Here is a 21,377-nt window from a genome sequence, read left to right on the forward strand (position 1 = left end):
AAAGTGGTTCTCACTCTCCGTGGGACGCATGGTGAGTTGTGTGTTGAGAATATCGTGAAGTCTCCACACGCGCTTTGTCTCTGTGGTAACGTGTTCAAAAAGCCACTTGTTAAGATGCGTTGATTGACGGTCTCAAACAGGGAGGCAACTGAGATTCGTCCTCCGCTACCCGGATTGAGGTGAGTCACTACGCCACCACAAGGACTTAGAGCGCATTGGGAATTGGGCATTCCAAATTGGGGAGAAAAGGGGAGAAAAAAAAAAACGAATATCTAGTTGCTCTTTTCCATTAAATAAAAGTAAATGAAGATTGGATCTGTCAAGCTCCAAAAATGAGAAAAAAAGCACCATATAAGTAGTTTGGCAGAATAATCCTCCCCTCTGGCTCGTCATTGTCGCCCCGCCTCTTAGGGCCACCCTTCAGCCAGACTCACAACGGGAGTTGGGCGGGAGAGCGAGAAGAGGTGCATAATTAATAAGTCTCGTTTGGTCAGCGGTGAATGAAGCACACCTGATGGGAATAATGCTTCATCACCGCTGTCTTTAAAATGCAGTGCGCACCTCTTCTTGGGGAGCCGGCTTCAAATCTCCATGTGTGCACACACTGGCATCCTCACACGCCCAGGACCAGAGCTGGGAGGGATCGGACAAGTGGACACGCTGCCGGACCCGTTCTTCGGACCCCCGGACGCTGTAATGAGTCACAGGGGTGAACAGTTCACGTTGCCGCCGACGGGCTAGATGCTGGGCCACCTTCCCCTCACGCTTGCCAGGACCTGGGAAGACAGGCCGCCAGTGACGCCACCGCCTCACGCGCTGTGGACTTTGCAAGGGAGCGTTAGCGGCCAACTGACCCAGCCTGTGCCTGGGCTTTCCCTATGAACACTACTCCGCCCCTTTCACGGAGCCCCGTTCACCGCGAGGATGCCAGATTCCCCCTATTATTATGAACACTATTCCCCCTTGGACACTTTATTTCCCCTTTTGGACATGTTTACGTTTATTACTGTTTCCAATAAATGACTTTCTGAGGCTTGACACCACACCCACTGTGTCTGTCTCTTGCTTACCCTGCCACAGTAGATAATACAACTTGTGTGCTGTAGCTTTGTATGAAGAACGGCAATTTAAGTAGTTATTCAATGAAAATTCCCATCTACTGTAGCTCCAAATATGGCACCTTTGACATCAATGACCTTTGGTCATGAGAAACATGAAAACCAATGTTGTTTGGCATAATTTGTGTTGACACAATTTTTGTTGTCCATACAACTTCGGAAACACATTTCAGAGCTTTGGTGAAGGGGAATATTAATTGTGAATAACGACTCTGCTCCTCACACAAAACTACCATATGGCTTCAGAAGACGTGGATTATAGTGCAAAAGTCCTCTGGACTTCGTTTATGGTGTTTTTTGGAGCTTGACAGACCCAGTCCCCATTCATTACATGGAAAAGAGCAAAAAAAAAAACAACAAAAAAAAAAACTTTACCTTTTGTGTTCTATGGAGGAGAGAAAGCCATACAGGTTTAGAGCAACATGAGGGTGAATATACTATGACATTGAATACATTTTGTATTAACAATTCCTTTAAAAAATAACAAAAAAGAAAAGGACATGAAAACGATTTGTTATTTTAAATTAGCCCCAAATAAAGCTCTGTAAAGGTTTAAACCCCTCCCCATATCCACAGGCTGGCTAGTGAGCTGGATATTTCAGGGTAAAACTTTGTGAGGGTCATTTAATCCTATTCTATCCTCAATCACGATTCCTTACTCATCCACCCTCACGTTTCTCTCCATAGGTTTCTCAGCATGTCTGTTTTGCCTTATAGTTAGTGAATCAGCTCACTCACCTGAAAAAGCCTTTGCAGCCCTCACAGGTCATGGCGTTAAAGTGGTAGCCTGTGGATTTGTCACCACATACTTGACAAATTTTGGGCTCGTCATCCTCCTCCGTTTCCTCCTCGGACCCATCATCATGAACCCAGTCGCCTATGGGAGAGAACTCCTCCAGTTCTTTACTCATCCTGAGCTGTAACAAGCACTGTAGCAAGCAGACATGTCACACTATTACTCTATCTCATGAACCACCGTTTGTTCATTATCTCATCAATGACTTCACGTGCACTGTAAAATGTTCTCTAAAACCCTTGATGTAACTTCATAAAAAAAAATATTTTATAAAATGATCATGTTATTTATTATGGTTTGTTTTTAAAACCCTAGTTGAACTACTTCCAAAAGATAAACAGGGACAGAAAGCAAGAGAGAGAGAGAGAGAGAGAGAGAGAGAGAGAGAGAGAGAGAGAGAGAGAGATGAAAGACTATACATATAATTTATTATACATAATGTATAAAATATTTTAAAGGAAGGTATTTAGTAATGCAATGTACATGTAAAGAAATTCTTTCATTTCAGTAAGCAAATTAAATAAATGGTTTGACATGATTTTAGTACGAACATGCTCTGAGGCATCCCAATAAGCAAATATTGTCCACCTGTGCATGAGTCACCACTAAATGCCTCCTTTAATTTCTATTAAAACAATGCAAAGCATACTTCAATATAATGAATTAAACTCACAAACAACCCAGCAATGCAAGCAATCACATTTATTATTCACTCAACTAAATAAACAATCTCCCAGCAAGCCTACTTGAATGCTAAAATTCTCGAATCACCATCAGTAATACATGTAATCACCACAACAGCACTAAACAGTTAGTTGTAAGCACGTAAATCACTTTGACTAGTATCATGGCTATATGTGTCAGTAAATCATCAAATAGAGCAGAAGATTTTCAGAGTTCAAGCAACATACCCTTTGCATTATGAGTGTACCGCAGAAATGTGAAGTGTGTCCTCCAGAGTAAGACCTTTATCCTTTTAACATACACACACAGCAATGCCAAACAAAGCTGAATTACGCGTTGCCATGGTATTCACGTGGGACCACTACGAAATGGTCAAGGCAGACTTCCTTTCTAAGCCATAATACTGAAGTGCTACAACATAATTGCCTATAAGGTTATTCAGGATTTGCTGAGGATTCATTCCAGTTTACAGGGGAAGGCAGGAAAAAATGGATGTTCATGGAAAAACACTTAAAGGGAATAGAAATGGAGTCTAAGTACAAAAAACACTATTAATACTATTTATTGAGCTTTTTTTCTATTTCTATATTGTTATCATACAATATTTGATGAAATAGTCAATTTTAATCATTTAAAATTATTTTACCTTTTATTAGATTTGATCAATACATTTAAATGTATCAATAAATCAAATTATTTTGTGCAAGCAATTTACATTTACATTTATTAATTTTTTAATTATGCCCTAATCCAAACCCCTTATCTAAACTTAACCAATCAGTAGAGTGTATAAACATGATAGGAAGCTGTTATGTGTGTGACAGAAGCAAGTAATTGTCACATATTAGATGAAAACAATGTCCAGCGATGCCATTGGCTGTAGTGAAAGTCGTACGATATCATACGAATTAGCTAAATTTAGAAAAGTCGTATGAATCCTTATGATTTCGCCGTGAGAGTGTGTAGAGGATACACTTGACATCATCTGACAACCTTTTGTGCTCAATAAATAAGATTCCTCCTGAGAGCTGAATAAAAAAACTGGAACTCCTTAATTCATCCCTAAAGGGATAGTTTACCCCAAACGACCCCCCCCCACCCCCACCCCATTCTGTAATTATTTACTCACACTTATATAGTTCCAAACCTGAATGACTGAGGCAGGATTTTAGCCTCACTAATGTCTAAGAAGAAAGAAAGTCATACCAGGGTCTTTCATTCCTTTCTCCTCACTGCTATCATACGCCTCATGGGTAGGCAACCTTTTTGACATGGAGTGCCATTTTTATTTTCCTGGTCAATGGCTGTGCCGACAGTATGTTTTCATCAGCTGAATGGGAGACTAAACACTATTAAAGTGTGACAAGACTTGTGCTGTGCGTGTAAGCCATTCATCACAAGCCGATCAACTATTTAGCACTTTTCGGTGAATCGCACCTGCAAAATCCTAAAACTTTATTTCCAGGTTTAATTTATATTTTTAATAGATTTTTGAACCCCACAATGTGTGTTTATGTTTCCTCTTTTAATCGTTTAATGTAATTTTGAGTGTGACTATGGTTTAAGGAGGGTGTACCTGTATGCTGGGTTGGAAATCTCAAGGATTAATATTTGTCTTTTCCTTATTACATCACATGTTGTTCTGAAAGCAAAAAGAAACAAATGAAACACAGAATGTAGGCTTTCATCCGCGCAGCCTGACCGAAACAAAGCGGGTGTGTTTACTCACATCATTAACTGAAAGTGAAGCACTGATGGCTCGTGATGCGCGAATGGCTTGCACGCGCTGCACGAGTCTGTTGGGTATACTGCAGACTCATCACATTTGAACTTTTTGTTTAGCCTCCCATTCAGCTCATAAAAACACGCTGCGTGATCACGAGGAAGGATTACATCAAGATGTAGATTGGAATGCTGGTGTGGAATTTATATAAATAACATAGTCTACTCCTCTCTCGCCCTTGCTGGCGTGCCACTGATTAACCCTTCACGTGTCAATGCCGACCCCTGATATACATTAACATTTATTGTTATACATTCGGCCTTGATTAGAGCACATCAGGGTTTATGTCCACTTTCCAAGTACACAAATTGTGAATTCTATAATCCAAAGGAAGCCAGGTAGACAGAATACTGACCTATTTTACTGCTGAGGCAGTTTAAAGGTCCTAGAAATATCAAAACTAAAGTTTTTACTCCATATCTATTAGCTTTAAGGTCATCTATATGCTGGTGTACTTCTAAATGTTGTCAAAATTAGTTTTCAGAAGATATAAGCATTTAAAATTGACAGTCTGTCTCTTCTGGCAAACAGACCCAGGCAAAATCATAACTTCACATAGTGCCTGAGAAACTTTGTCCATTAACTACTTTCTAGAAAAAGAACACAAGCAAAGACAGCGATGCACTGGGTTTGTTTGTGGGCTGGTTATGTAGTAATGTGGTCAGTTAGATCATTGTTCGGTTCTCAAAACAGTGGAAAAGTGGTCTCTATTAAGATCGCTTGTTAATTTCCTCGGCTGAACACCAGCTCTGGCACGAGAAGCTGCAAGATGGAGGGTGTGTGTATGGCTTTGCAAACTAAAGTTTATTGGCTATTTTTTTTAAAGGCACGGCCGTTCGACATGTCCCACATCCAACTTAATGTTTCAGTGGGAAATATGCGAACAGACCATAGAAAACGGTGCTCACAAGGCACTTTATAGGGACTTCATTGTTGCAGTTAAAAGAGCAAGGGCTCTATTTTCATGACCACGCTAGGCAAAGTGCTAAACGCAATGACAGTGCGCAACATATTATCTAATTTTCATGATAGCGCTAATTCTAACTGCAATTTTTGTGCCAGTGCAAAGCACGAGTGGGCGTGGGGGAGTGTTTGCGCTATCTGTGGGTGTATGCGTGCAAACTGTGGGTGTATTGCATGTTAACGACATACTATTTTCCTGAGAAATAGGTAATTGCGCTAAGACATCTGAGAGGTACATCTGTTTTCAGTGCAAAGTCTAAAATCAGTTCCTGCATTTGCAGTTTGGAGATTCCACCAGCAGGTGGTAACATGTTCATGTCCAAACTCGAAAATATAGTGGAACATCAAATAATATCCCTCACAATCACAGTTGTTGATGTTTTATGAAACAAAAATTTATGAGATTTGTGTTAAACTATCTATAGGTCATGGTTTATTTTTCAATTATTATGTTTATATTTACAATTGCATTATGCATTTATCTAATTTGTTTTTAAAAAATGTCATCTGTTGTTGTAGAGTGATTTTTAAGTCACTGAAAAGAAGCAGGTGGAAGAAGACAGGGTAAAATGTTTGGATTTTACATGAGGTGGTTATATAGGATTTTTTTTTATCAGTTTGTTATTTTGATTATACTTTGGTCCTTTAAGTCCAAATTAAATTTAGAAATATTTTTGGTTTATTTATTTATTTATTTGTGTTTCAATAAATAAATTTCATTTTTAAAGCAAAATCAACAGGTAGAAGTGAAGTGCGTGCAAAAATCCACAGCCTAACCTGAAAGGCCAATGCAATTGCTGTTAATACTAGCCATGATTTGTGTCACTTAATCAATATGATTAATAATACTTACATTCTCTATAATTTAACGTAGCCTTCATACAGATCCTGATGAGAACCACATTTCCCATGCGAATAAAAGGAGCATGTCACTGTCATAGAAATATGCCTGTTAAGGCAGCATCTCACTAGCTAATTTTTCCAATTATTTTCAGGTGTTAGCTTCATTTAAATAATCACCTCTCTTAGTGTCTCTCAGCGGAAGGTGTTAATCACTTGATTTACGGGACTCTCTGCTGAGGGCTTCAAAGTCTGAAAAAAATAATTCTGTCACTGAGGCAGGGTCTTGTGTTCTCGTCAAGTGACCACTGAGCTTCTTCTTTTACTGAAGAACGGACAAGATGTCAAGCTGATGTGAATGTTTTCATCACACTCAGATTCTGTCACCAAGCTTTTTCTTGCACTAAAATGAGCCACAACAGTCTGTTTGTATTGGATGCATTTTGGATGCCCTCATTGAATAGGAGGATAAGAAAAAAACAGACATAATGCTCTTTTTTTTCAGTTTTACATTTATTTTGTGTAAAAAGACAGTTCTACATTAGATTGCCATTGTTCTCTTATGTGGGTTGTTATTGTCAAAGATACAGACTTTAGCAGATCTAAATGTTCTTCCCCAGTTTTCATAAACAATAACCGTACTGTAATTCGTTTTTTTTTTTTTTTTTTTTTAAGTTAATCAAAACCTATTTGTTAGTTGAGGGTTTGAGGTCATGTTTGTTCTTCAGCCAGATCAGATAAATTCCAGGAATTTCAGTAAGTGTGACAGGCTCACTGACTAGGAGGACAAGATCAGCGAAAAGAGTCACTAAGTGTGACACCCCCCACTCAAACCGATTTGTTCTGAGTTTGCTAGTGTGGAGCCAGCTTTATTCAACAAAGATGCAGTTAATGCACAAAAGAACGTTAGTCTATATTTCTTTTCTTCTAATCCACAGCATACAGTCCATTTACACTATCAATTTCTTCTGAATGTGCTGTATTTGTTTATATCTCTTGTGCTTGACAGGGAATGGAATATACCATATTATAGGACGCTGATTGTGCAATAACCGGAGAAGAACCTCAGAATTAAATTGTACTTGACCCAGCCCATTAGCACTTTGTGCATGCAACTCTTAGACTTAGCGTATGCTTGCACGAAAATACCAAAACTTCATGGCCATGCCCACTAACTTTGCGTGAATGAATTAAAGAAGACCCCAAGTGTTAAAAGGCATGATCATAAATCCTTAAAGCTAACAGGTTATGTAATCCGCAGCTGAACCTCTGTAAGGTCAGCCTTAGTTCACTGTCTGGGTCCAAAGAGCAATAACCTGCTGGTTAAGTAATGTGTCATTTTGTGTTTTCCTTTGGCTTTATATGCGATCTGAGCAGAGGTCTCTGTTTGTCATTATACAGAGAGAAAGCTCTTAAGCGCTGATTCCTTCCCCACAGCTCCAGTTACCCTCTGCTTATCTGCTCATTCTGAACATTACAGCCACACATTTACCCTTTCTCTTTGCAACTTCTCTTTCCACAGTTCTTCGCTTCCTTTATGGAACAACATCACTGATCATACTTAGTGGATTAGTTAGGATTTGCATTGTGAAATTCAATTTTGTAACAAAGGTTCTGAAAATCAACAATTCTCTCCAAATCCCAAATTCACAAATGCAATACGTACCAGGCTATAAAACACCAATTTTACATCAGCTTGTACTCATCAGCTAATTTGTGGTCACAAGAATACCCTGGGTTCAACTTCCGCTGACACAAATAAAGACAACAAATATCATTGTGCGAGAGTGGTTTTACCGGTTTACTCTCAGACAGAAGAACTGCCACATTGTAACAAATTCAGCAATTAAAGAAACATAAAACTTTTTGTTGTGAAATCAAAATTCTGTATTACTTCTGATGATGTGGAAGAGAGGTCACGTATCACAGTGATTTTACCAAGTGATCTTGGGCACAACACAGAGAGAAGTTGCTTTTTTATAACTGTTTATTTTTTTTTATAAATGGTGGCAACAGAACTATGATAAAATATTATTACTAGTGCTGTCAGTCGATTAAAAATTGAATCGTGATTAACCATGTGATTTTTCAAAGTTAAACGCACATTTAGAAATATTTCTTATCCTGTGAAAATGCCTTTAGTTCCTTTTTAGAAAACAATATGTAACAATAATGTTTTGTTGAAATTTTCCAAACAAAGCGTTCCACAATATAAAGACAGAAATGCACTAAAATAGCACCAATTCAAATTACATTAAAGTCTTCCAAAGTCTAAGTGGGAGGTTGACAAATTGAAAAAACTAGGTTAAGTATTAATTGCAATTGGCATTAAATCTCTTAAACTCTCATTCCCTACAATATTAATCGTGGCTATCCACTTTGGTACAGCAATCGTGGAGCCGCATTCACATGATTTGCGCCATTTTGAACTCCACATAAAAAGCGCTTGCAAAGAACGTTTTGTTTTGCTCCAAGTGCTTGCACTGCACATGTAAATTATATATCTTTCAGGGGTTGCATTAATCGAAAATTCTCCATCATTTACAGCTTTTTTTAAACATTGACGGATAATTTCAAATGCTTTATGTCATTTTGACAGATAAAAAAAGAAGAAAATCATTCAAACCTAGCGCATCAATTCTGATTTCACTCTCACTTACACTCCCGCGGTGTGTGTGCCCTCCCATTTACTGCCTAGTGTAAGATGCACTTAGGGTGATCTGACCACAGGTGGACAGGCGCTATCGCCATTTACACTTGATCTTGTATGCATCTCTTTTGACCACATCTGTTCAGATTTCAAGGGGGGTGACTCTGATTTTCATTATTGCATACATTCAATTATTACAGTATGTCAATGTGTTATCGATGGAAACAAAATGCAAAAAGTTTTATAACAAAATGCACACAAAAAATCTGCATACCATAAAATTTTAGCACAAACATTACATTTAGAGCAGAATTCTCCATTATTTCAATGGGGAACCTGTTTTAACTGAGCTAAGGTGCTCGATATCAGGCACACTGAAGTTCCGTGAAGTCTGTAAATTTTCTGACCAAAACTTTGGTAAAGATGTCCTTTCTCCATCACTTGATCATTGACACGGAATCACTGTTGTGTGTGTGTTGTGGTTTGTGCCTCAGTGTAATGACCCCAGACACCTTGCAAAGGTTCCACCCTATTCCAACCAGTGTTCAGAACTAACACAGAGCTGAATAAAATGTAAAATTGTTAAATGCGTTAATCATGATTAAAAAAAATAATGCATTAAACATTTTAAATTAATTGTTTTAAATTAAATTAATTACATTAATAATTAATAATTTTGTCACCTCTAATTATTAGTAATTACCAGAATAATTTTTTTTTTCAGACAAGTAAATTATTTAGATTGGCAGTCGATATATCATGCAGCCCTAGTAATACAGTTCCTCAACTTGACTGTAGGCTGTTTGCAGATGACAAACAATGTAACAACTTAGAGCATTGATATAGAATATGTGGTGACAGATGTGCATTTATCTGCATTTTACAATGGCTTCAAATGAATCACATCCAATCAGAATTTAGAGTCAGAATTACAGTATCTGTTTTCAAATCTATAATATGCTCTCTTCCAAAACATCCACATGTGACTGTGAGTCTATGGCTATTTTCACACCACAGCTGAATAAGGCTCAAATAAGGCTTTTCTGCTCAAATCTGATTTTTTTGTGAGGTTGTTCACGTGACTATTTAAATGTGGCCCAAATCAGATACTGTTCTGAACAGCCAATGCTCCTAAACTGACCTGTACTGCATGCATAAACCACTACCCCCTAGCATGTCTATTAAAGATAATAAATGAAGGCAATGGTAGCGTCATGTGCATCATGTGCAGTGGAGGCCAGTGTCAAGTGATTTTGACACTAAGGGGGTGGGGGACACGAGTACGAGTACCCATACTTCATTTCTGGTACTCACAGATACCGAGTCCGATACCTGTTTTTTTTTTCCTAAACTCCATATCAACAGTTTATTTAAATTAATTAATTAAAAATGTAATCAAATGAAAATATAACAATTAATTTTCAACATATTATTTTATTATTTTTTATCAAATGAAGTTTGATACAGGACCTCACAGCACAATCCAAAATACAACATTGGAGTTATATTTGTCAAATAAAATGCTGCACAACAGAGCATCATAGATGTTAGATACTGCTTAAGCAGGGCTCCAGACTAAAACAATGACTTAGGAGCCATTGGCTCCTAAACTGAAACATTAAGGAGCCAAATGGCTGTTTTTAGTCACCAAATCACAGAATTGCTTGATTTAGATTGCTGTTCAGAAACAAGATATAAAGCCAAAGAAAAAGAAGTCAGCTGATAACCCATTAATCAGAGGTTTAATAAACAGTATATATAGTGGAGAAGATAAGTTTGCATTCCCTTTTGTCTCATGAATGTTATATAATATATATACACACACACACATATATCATTTTAATTGTTTTAAAATATTGCCTTAGTCTTTCTTTACTGTTACCGGATGGCCCAGACACAGAGACGACAAGAGTGCAAATTGAATGAAATCCCAGATGCACTTTATTGTGCTACTCCAATCCCAATCAATAATTACCAGAAGAAAAAAAAACTGGTACACAATACGTGACTTTTAATTATAAAGAATCCTGAAATACACATGGGACTCTTATTTTGAAATGTCTGCGCTCCCAGTTGTGAGCTCACTGACGGCTGATTCGCTGAGAAAGTCAGTCTGATTCAAACTGCTAACCTGAGCTCCTGAGTTCAAACCCTCAGTTCTTTCCAGGTGATAAAAGAGTCATTTAGTCACGACTCTCTCGCACTGGGTTTGCTGTTGCGTGCGGTGAGCTCATCAGAAACAGAATGGGTGAAAAGCGGCACGAGACACACTGGTGGTGCGCACACTAAAGATGTATTCAATATCTCACAGGATGATATCTGACAAAACCGCATATGAACGCACACAACCCGACTGTCGCCAATGGCAACTAGATTTTAAATTATTGTCACAATTAATTATTTTTGGTCGCATTTGCGACCATTTTAGTCTCAGTCTGAAGCCCTGTTAAGTATAATACAATTACTACTGATTTATAATTATTGATAGTAGTAGTAGTAATAGTACAGTGAATATTACATAACATTACAGTAGTGATATTTTCTGTCATACCTTATTCCTGTAAATGTACCTTTAATTTTGACGGAGCTTTTATTTTAAAGTGTTTCTGTGTTGTTTTGACCAAGGAACTCTGACGTTATGACAGCAGATTCCCACTCTGGAGAAGCCGGATGCTATGTGACTCAGAGTGATTATGAAACCACAAAAGGCTGCTATTTAATGTATGTGCCTCATGCTACAACGTGAATTTGCACTATGTTTACTGTCATCTGCTCCAAGCTCATGACAGACTCATGACAGTGTTTTCTCTGTATGAGCCAAGGAGGAGCCTTAAAAAGTATGTGCAGCCGGCGTCAGCACAACACTGTCTCCATACATTCACAAGCGCTCACATTTGACTAGCATGCAAATGCTGTTAAATAATCTCACTAGGAAATAATGTGATTCTAATTTGTGGGCTGAATGTTTACGTAATGACATTCATATGTCAGATGTTATCGGAGCATTTTTACAAGTACGAGTACCAGTACAAGAGCGCAGTATCGGACCCGATAACGATACCAGTATCAGGACATCCCTAATGTAAAATAATGTATTATCTTCTTTTGTAGTACTGTTCACAATGAAGTCATCATATTGCAGAAAATCGTTTTTTTTCCTGCATGTGTTTCCACATGCGAAAGTGGCCCAGATCAGAACTGAAAATGATAGATTCAGTTTGTTTTTTGATGTTCATTGTGTTATCCAAAACAGCACATCTGTCAGCATGTTTACATGCACAGTTATAAACGAGCTACAGCGGGTTTTTGTGTAGTCAAGCCACAGACTTTTTTTGTCTATCCAAATATACATGGCACAATGCGGAACTTAACAATTAAAGGAAGGACAACAGCTGAGGAAGTGTTTAATACATTTAGTACATCATCTCTGTCTTTTCAAGCATGTGCAAACTGCAGTGGCCAACTGTGGTCCGATTAACATGCATACATGCTTGACGAAGCCACAATCGCATTATCTAGGTCTGTTAGTCCAACTTCGCAAAATCTAAATGGGATGATTTCAGTTAGACTAGAGCATTTACACAACCCTTTAAAAAGACTAATTATTGTTTGAAACGTTAAACTTTTAAAGTGCAAGTAAATGTACTGTGTGTCATGTGCAAAAATTCAGATTTTGGTCAGATGCAGCTGCGGTGTGAACATGAGTAGTTTTCTGATGTGCATTTACACTGCAGTTTTTGGCATCAGTGTTCTTCACTAATACTGTTTATAGCACTATATAAATGCATTTAACTTTTTCATTTTTCTCTCAAGGTTCAAAGGCGTCATGAGTTACTCAAATGTGCTTCTTAGAACCATTGGTTGTGTTGATGAGCTGGTTGACAGGAAATTCAAGTGTTCATTATTCACAGACAGGTCTCTCCATTGAATGAAGTCCTACAAAGAATTTCCACTGAACATTTCTAGGCCTCTGCTCTCTTTGATGACATCATATGCCTGAGGACAAAATGTTTTGTAGGTCAAACTTTAATAATAACTGTAATTATGAAAAATAATTTTAACTCTGGGGTTTGGAAAGTAGCATTCCGTGGAATTTGAATTCCACATTACATTAATTCAGAGCTTGTTTTTAACAGGCTTTAATGTTAAGGAAATTACCAGGAAGTTCAAAAAATAAGTGCAATTATATAACCAGCTGTCAAACCTATTGAAATTCTGTTGCTGGGGTGGGGGAGAGAGACAGGAAGATAGAATAGGATAGAGAGAGATGAAAGGGGAAGGGACAGTGAACACTCACTAAAATCACATTAGGGATGACATTAAAAGCCTGCAATGGCATCCTACTGCATTAGTAAAGGTGAATTTTTTTTTTTAAGGACTCGTGTAATGTCATGTAATTACACATGAAATGTTTGATACATTGTTGTAATTTAAAGAATCAAATTTTACCAAACTGATTACATCCACATAAACCTTTTCAAACTTTATTATAAAATTGGTCCTTTTTTCCAGTAATGACACTTTATTTTTCAGCATTATATTTTTATTTTTATTATTCCAGCATATTGTATTAGGCCATTACTATGCCATTATTACCCAAAACGGAGCAATATATCTAACTAGATTCAGTCAAAGAACAGTGTTACGAAAGTTACACTGGCTTTGGTTCATTCATGAAATGCTCTATCAGTGCTGCTTTGCCATCGTCATTTTCAGTCAGCCGCACTGACACGTGACGCACATGAGAATCAACATGTAGTCACTGTTTCACTTAAAGGTGGCTATAAATTATTTAATACAGGCTACAAGAAGGACAAAACCAATCACAATTCAGTAGTATGCAAATAATTGTAAGAAAGAAGAGTAATTGCAAATTCAAATATTTCAATGGCATCATCGCTGTCAATCATATTTTAAATCCTGAGCATTAGTCAATTGGAGATTTTCCATTGGAAATCTCTTAAAAAGTGTAAAGTTTACAAAAACCAAAAACAGATAGTTGAAAGATTCCACGAAACAAAGTTTGAGTAAAACTGTTTGGACTGAACTAATTGCAGAGGATTAATACTTAGGATTCTGTATTTATTTAGAGTAAACCCCAAATCTTGATACCACTGAAATAATGTTGACAATAAACAGGTCTTATTGTATATTTCTCTTAATATCTTGTAAATTATGTTCTGTACTGCACATGATAGACACAAAGCAACTTTCCATTGTTAATGTGCAGAGGCAGGGCAGTTTTACCAATTTCTGCATTTTTTCCAATTTCCATGTAATCCAGTTTGTCTCCTTGCAAACACAAAGCAAAGCCTTTGACGTGTTTTCTATCTATTTGTTTATATTTACTGATTGCCAATCAAAGTCAAGAAAGAAACATATTTTTGTGACTTATCATGAGAATATTTCTCTAAAAGCATTTGGAAGGCAATTATTGTAATGATATATATTTTTGAATTGAATGAGGTATGAGAAACTTTGTGTGAATATCTCACACCAAGGTATTGCACTGGAGCAACAGCATGTTCAGCTAACTGCAGATAGGTCAACACATCTGAAACAAGTCAACAGTCTGATAGTATAAAGCATTCCTCAGGGTTTTAGCCTAACCAACTGAGATTTGTGATTTTGTCTTTGATTTTGTCTTTGTTTTAAACCTGCTCTGCAGGTGAAGGCAGAAATAATGCGGCAACAACCACAAACATTTCATACTGATCTTATTTGATGACCTGAAACTTACAAGCCAATTCTTACTGTAACTGAGTAATTTACCTCCTGGTGTTATATATTTTAACCAAAAAATAAAGTATGTAATCAATAAGTAAATTAGTCTTATTATAATTATTAGTTTTTTTTTTAAATAAATCAAAAAATGAATGTTAAATGTATTGTACTTCCCCTGATAAACTGCATGGGAATTTTTTTCTCACAACAAAAGGTAGAACACTAGGTCAAAGGGCCACACGTCTATACCTAGTAAATCTAATCTGTACAGATTGTGTTCATTTGTGCTTCTTGAATAAAATGACATAGATTAATTAAAACAATACAATAATTTACACCCATGTTCACGAAGAGAGAGTTTGACAAAATTGCAAAGCAACAACTGTAAGCAGCTGCACATCCCAATTATCAATTATATCCTCCAACACAAAGTCCAAGCAAAGTCTGTTCATTAATTATACAATGACTTAGTTAATTCAGCAGGCCACTGCAGTGGCTTGAATAAACATTTTGAGCAGTCAGAATAATTGATCTATTCAGATCATATGTTGAGGCTGTCAATTCTCTTTGGACCAGAATAAGCTTCTGTCAATGTGTGCTGCTGTAAATACAGTTAACAGCAAATCCTAAAATGAATGCTTCAATTTCAGACCTGACATTTAAACATTTATCAGTTATGCTACTAAACATAAAGTTTAAGCACTTAGCTTATGTTGGGTTAACGTGATTGTCCTCATAAATATATTGAATACAGCTCAATATGATCGGTTAGGGTTCATTATTAAGCAGTAAGTGACTCTTACTATGAGATTAAATAATGATCAGGGGGCACTGTGTTAAAGGCGCAAGTTGAACAACTGTGCAGCAGACTGTAATATTTTCATATATCGCCGCCGATACAAAATATAATGTGTAGCGCCGACGCATCATCAGTCTTTATTAATTTCTTATTCCTGTTTAAATCCCGTTAAACACACACCAATGTGCTGTATTTCATTCCTATAGTTTGCAAGCAGCAAGATTTATTTCCACTGCACGCTTAACAGTTGTTGTCAACGCGCTACTTTTGTAAATAAAAATAAACGAACTTACTATGTCACATCAGCTGGACATTCATGTAACTCCTCATGATAAGACACAACGAGCCCCAAAGTCATAAATCATGACACGATCAGCCACACAGACAAACACAGTTTAAGATGTACTGAGTTCGAGTCCTAATTTCACCCACTCAAATGACCGAGGGCTTGACTAGCGAGTTCATGTCTTACTTCCTGGTTACTGATGTCCTGAGAAGGACGCGCTGGACGGGAAAACGAGAAAACGTGTCTGATGTTCCCACTGGAAGCGAATGTTGCGTATTTTCCTAGTTATCTAATATCTACATTTCGAGTGGGAATGTGGGTGAAAGCAAGAAAACGCAGGCGGGGCAAAACTGAACGGAGGATCATATTATGCCATTTGTTTATTGAACATTTGAAGTTATGCAACTGTTACAGAGCTGAACTGTATTGATTTCCCTCTAACATTATGGTGGTTAGGGTAGAGGTTCTCATACTATTTAATATAGTTTAATACGATCTAAGGAGAGCTCAGGATGGCTTACTTATATGTAAATCATATTACACGACTTCAAAGGGATAGTTCAACCAAAAATGAAAATTCTCTCATCATTTACTCACCTTCATGTCATTCCAAATGTGTATGACTTTCTTTCTTCTGCTGAACACAAGTGAATATTTTTAAAAGAATATTTCAGCTCTGTAGGTCCTCGCAATGCAAGTGAATGAGTACCAAGATTTTAAAGCTCCAAAAATCACACAAAGGCAGAATAAAATGTATTCATAGGACTCCAGTGGTTAAATCCATGTCTTCTGAAGCAATATGATAGGTGTGGGTGAGAAACAGATCAATATTTAAGTCTTTTTTACTATAAATTCTCCACCCTGCCCAGTAGGTGGCGACATGCACTTAAGAATGCAAATCGCCAAAAACAAATGAAGAATGTGAAATAAAATGTGAATGTGGAAATTGCTTTTGGAGCTTCAAAATTCTGGTTCCCATTCATTTACACTGTGAGGACCAACAGAGCTGAGATATTTTTCTAAAAATCTTTGTTTATTTTCTGCAGAAGAAAGAAAGTCAGACACATCTGGGATGGCATGATGGTGAGTAAATGAGAATTTACATTTTTGGGTGAACTATCCCTTTAATCACAGAAACATCATACAACATCACAACATGATTAAATGTCTGCTAATGCCAAGGTCTTAGTGTGAGACTTGATAACTACCATCCCTTGCAGAGGTGGGTAGTAACGTGCTACATTTACTCTATTACATTTACTTGAGTACCTTTTTGAAAAAAAAATACTTTTAGAGTAGGTTTAAAAGTGGGTACTTTTTATTCTCACTTGAGTAAATTCGAATGAAAAAATTTACTAACACTTAATTACAATGGGTGGTGTTCCTGTCGTTACATTACTGGGTTTAATTTTAGTTAATGTATAATTTATTGAGAATTTAAATGGGACTTTTATGACAGCGGAAGTTCACACAGCTGCACACGCTGTCACAGACTTGTCACTCAAGCCGAGTCATCACTGTTGCAGCATCAAACTCTTCAAAGTGAAACACTTTCTTTGCTCCGCACAGTGAACAAAAAGAATAGGTTCGTCATACAATGCCTTCATTTAACACCAAGACAAGCTGATATTTCAAGATTAAAATCTCAGCTTCAACTTAAGGCAGCACGTTGAGGTAAGTTGTGGCTCAAATGCTAACGTGGGCTTTTCTGTGTCATGTGTTGGTCATTTTCAGGCTGATACTGTAACTGGGCTCTTATGACATCAGTTTTTTAGTGTACATTTTTAAATCAGTGCAGCAATATAACAGTGCGCTTTGTCCCGCGTCCCGCATGTCTAGAGCCCATACAGACAGCATTTTTGCACGTGCACAGTGAGATATGCAGGGTGCGAGACACACACATGAGAGATGTGCAGGCATTAGGTGATCATATGGCGAAGAGAGTGGCCTAAATGGTTCACTTATTTACTATTTACTACAGTATGTAGTGAATGGCAGTTACTGCACTATATCTCAGCATTGAGTGAACGAAATGAGTTTCCCCTGTTTCGTGGCCGACCCACCAGGAAATGTCCCGGTTCTCCCTATGGCCAGTCCGCCTCTGTACTTTAGTATCTTTAAACTCCAATACAAGCATTTCTGGGTGCATCGCACCCTCATCTGACCATAAACAGCACCAAAGTTATCATAACCTACATGTTTTAACTGAATATTTAAATCATCCACAAAATTAGCATTTCCATTGTGTGCAGTCTCCTGAGTTAAAATAATATCACCTCAGTGAATTATTTAGTAAAAAAGAATCCTTCAGTTTAATGGCAAAATTCTCTATAAAATATAAATAAAGAGTACCTTTTAAAATGTATCTGTATATTTTGCCTCTCTAACGTCTCATTCCCTCCATCAGGGAACGGAGGTTACAAAAGTAACCATGATGTTCCCTATCTGTCACTCACTCAATATTGTGTCGATGTAGTGACACTAGGGGTCCCTATACAAAACGGCACAACTATTTGAACTGTGTTATGTGAACTGGATGGGCGAGACTCGTAGCCAGTGCACCAAGCCGTCACGTAACCTCCCCCAACGCTCTTATGAGCATCGAACAGTCCTTCAGGAACAAATCGACTGCCCAACAATAGGGACAGGCTAGCCCAGCCGAGGCCTCTTTTCCTCTTTTTTCTCCCCAGAAAGAGTGGAATTTGTTTACCTGACTGGGAGGGGGGGGTCCCTCCCAAGGGGAAGACACCACGGAGACCACACCCCGCCCAAAAAGAGGGGGGGTGTGTCACATGGTCTTACCGAGTCTTGTCGGAAGTATGTCATGTGGAGAGGTCCCGTGGTAGGTCCTACCTGAAGGGGGAGGAGTTTCTACAAAGCATGGCGACCGGGGGCAGAGGGGCCTCTGCCCAAGGAAGACGCAGTTTACCGACAGGGAAACGATTTTGCAGAAGATATCACATGGGGTCGCCTTCGGGGAACCAGCACATGTGGAGCACCTACCTCAGTACAGGGCCTCATTAGCGCACGTACTGGGCTGGCAGTGAGTTTCTCTGCAAACTCAACTGCCAGAGGGCTGAGGAGGAAAGTCATCCAGAGATCACAGACTGTGAACATGACTGGGAGTCAAGAGCGCACATCTTCATCTCAAGGGAGGGGAAAGGCCCAATGCGCAAGCGGTACACCCGGCCAGCTGTCCCGGAACTTACCTGCCCGTGCCTTCCAATACACGGGACGAGACCGGCTCAACCCGGAGATTGTAGAACCTCGCAAAGGTGTTGGGTGCTCTGCAGATGTCTGCCAAAGCGGTGCCACTGGCCAGGACCCAGGAGGCCGCCACACTCCTGGTAGAGTGGGCTCGTAACCCCGTAGCAAGTAGCACGTCCTGAGCCTGATATGCCATCGCGATGACGTCAATGACCCAGTGGGTGATCCTCTGTTTGGAGACAGCACTTCCTTTCCACTGTCCACCAAAGCAGACAAAGAGCTGCTCGGAGCTTCTAAAGCTCTGCGTGCAATCCAAATAGATGTGTAAAGCTCGCACCGGACACAGCAACGCCAAGGCTGGGTCTGCCTCCTCCTGGGGCAGTGCTTGCAGATTCACCACCTGATCCCTAAATGGGGTCGTGGGAACCTTGGGCACATAGTGCAGTCGGGGTCTCAGGATCATGTGAGAGTAACCAGGACTGAACTCCATGCACGATTTGCTGACAGAGAATGCCTGCAGGTCCCCTACCCTTTTGATGAAAGTGAGCGCAGTCAGGAGGGCAGTTTTCAAAGAGAGTGCCTTAAGCTCAGCTGACTCCAAGGGCTCAAAGGGAGCTCCCTGTAGACCCCGAAGGACTACAGAGAGGTCCTATGAGGGGACGAGGCATGGTCTGGATGGATTCAACCTCTTAGCGCCTCTCAGGAACCTGATGATCAAGTTGTGCTTCCCCAAGTACTTTCCATCTACTGCATCATGATGAGCCGAAATAGCGGCTACATACACCTTTAAGGTGGAGGGGGACAGCCGCCCCTCCAGCCTCTCCTGCAGGAAGGAAAGCACCGATCCAACTGCGCATCTCTGGGGGTCTTCGCGTCGGGAAGAACACCACTTAGCAAACAGACGCCACTTCAAGGCATACACGTGCCTCATAGAGGGAGCCCTAGCCTGAGTGATTGTGTCTACCACCGCGGGTGTTAGGCCACTTAGGTCTTCCGCGTCCCGTCCAAGGGCCAGACGTGGAAATTCCAGAGGTCTGGTCATGGGTGCTAGATGGTGCCCCGTCCCTGTGAAAGAAGGTCCTTCCTCAGGGGAATTTGCCGGGTGGGGGGGGGGGGGCTGTCGCGAGGAGCATGAGATCCGAGAACCACATCTGGGTGGACCAGTAGGGTGCTACAAGGACGATCTGCTCCTCGTCCTCCCTGACCTTGCACAGGGTCTGTGCAAGGAGGCTAACTGGGGGAAACGTGTATTTGCGTAGTCCAGGGGGCCAGCTGTGTGCCAGCGCATCTATACCGAGGGGTGCCTCGGTCAGGGTGTACCAAAGCGGGCAGTGGGAGGATTCCCAGGAAGTAAACAGGTCTACCTGTGCTCGACGAATCGACTCCAAATCAGCTGGACCACCTGGGGGTGGATTCTCCACTCTCCCCTGAGCGTAACCTGTCGTGACAGCGCGTCTGCTGTGGTGTTGAGGTCACCTGGGATGTGAGTGGCTCGTAGCGACTTGAGGCACTGCTAACTCCAGAGGAGGAGACGGCGGGCGAGTTGTGACATGCAACGGGAGCATAGACTGCCTTGATGTATGCTACCGTCGCTGTGTTGTCCGTCCGGACCAACACGTGCTTGCCCTGGATCAATGGCGGGAACCTCTGCAGGGCGAGCAGTACTGCCAACAACTCTAGGCAGTTGATGTGCCAACGCAGCCGTGGGCCAGTCCAGGAGCCAGCGGCTGTGTGCCCATTGCATACGGTGCCCCAGCCCGTCTTGGAGGCATCTGTTGTAACCACGATGCACCTGGAGACCTGCTCTAGGGGAACCCCTGCCCGTAGAAATGCAAGGTCGGTCCAAGGACTGAAGAGGTGGCGACAGATCGGCGTGATGGCCACGCGATGTGTCCCGTGGTGCCATGCCCATCTCGGGACTCGAGTCTGAAGCCAGTGCTGAAGCGGTCTCATATGCATCAACCCGAGCGGCGTGGCCCCAGGAGCATCTGAAAAAGTTTCTGTGGAACCGCTGTCCTCTGTCTGAATGCCTTCAGACAGTTCAGCACCGACTGTGCACGCTCGTTCATGAGGCACGCCGTCATCGAGACTGAGTCCAACTCCAAACCGAGAAAAGAGATGCTCTGAACCAGGGAGAGCTTGCTCTTTTCCCAGTTGACCCGAAACCCCAGTCGGCTGAGGTGCTGGAGCATGAGGTCCCTGTGTGCGTACAGCAACTCTCGAGAGTGAGCTAGGATTAGCCAGTCATCAAGATAGTTAAGGATGCAGATGCCTACTTCCCCTAGTGGGGCAAGGGCTGCCTCTGCGACCTTCATGAAGATGCGAGTGGACAAGGACAGGCCGAAGGGGAGTACCTTGTACTGGTACGCCTGGCCTTCGAAGGCTAACTGCAGGAAGGGTCTGTGTCGAGGTAAGACCAAGACGTGGAAGTGTGCGTCCTTCAGGTCTACCGCCGCAAACCAATCTTGATGCCGGATGCTCGCTAGAATGCATTTCTGCGTCAGCATCTTGAACGGGAGTCTGTGCA

At 40.3% G+C, this 21,377-nt stretch overlaps 1 protein-coding gene across 2 annotated transcripts in view; it reads right to left on the bottom strand.

The window, feature by feature from the left end:
- Nucleotides 1-15,890, bottom strand: part of LOC127448193 (nuclear receptor subfamily 1 group I member 2-like) — a 46,830-nt gene extending 30,940 nt beyond the window's left edge. The window contains exons 1-2 of one of the 2 annotated variants that reach the window (XM_051710549.1): nt 15,651-15,890; nt 1,857-1,995 (exon numbers count right to left, since the gene is read on the bottom strand). In XM_051710549.1, the coding sequence (XP_051566509.1) occupies nt 1,857-1,888 (32 nt within the window). In that variant the 5' untranslated portion in view covers nt 1,889-1,995; nt 15,651-15,890. Of the gene's footprint in view, nt 1-1,856; nt 2,048-15,650 lie in introns of both variants that reach the window. The other variant, XM_051710548.1, reaches the window with a different exon arrangement.
- Nucleotides 15,891-21,377: the final 5,487 nt, after the last annotated feature.

Source organism: Myxocyprinus asiaticus, chromosome 11 (genome assembly GCF_019703515.2).
Source record: "Myxocyprinus asiaticus isolate MX2 ecotype Aquarium Trade chromosome 11, UBuf_Myxa_2, whole genome shotgun sequence".
Taxonomy (NCBI): Eukaryota; Metazoa; Chordata; class Actinopteri; order Cypriniformes; family Catostomidae; genus Myxocyprinus; species Myxocyprinus asiaticus.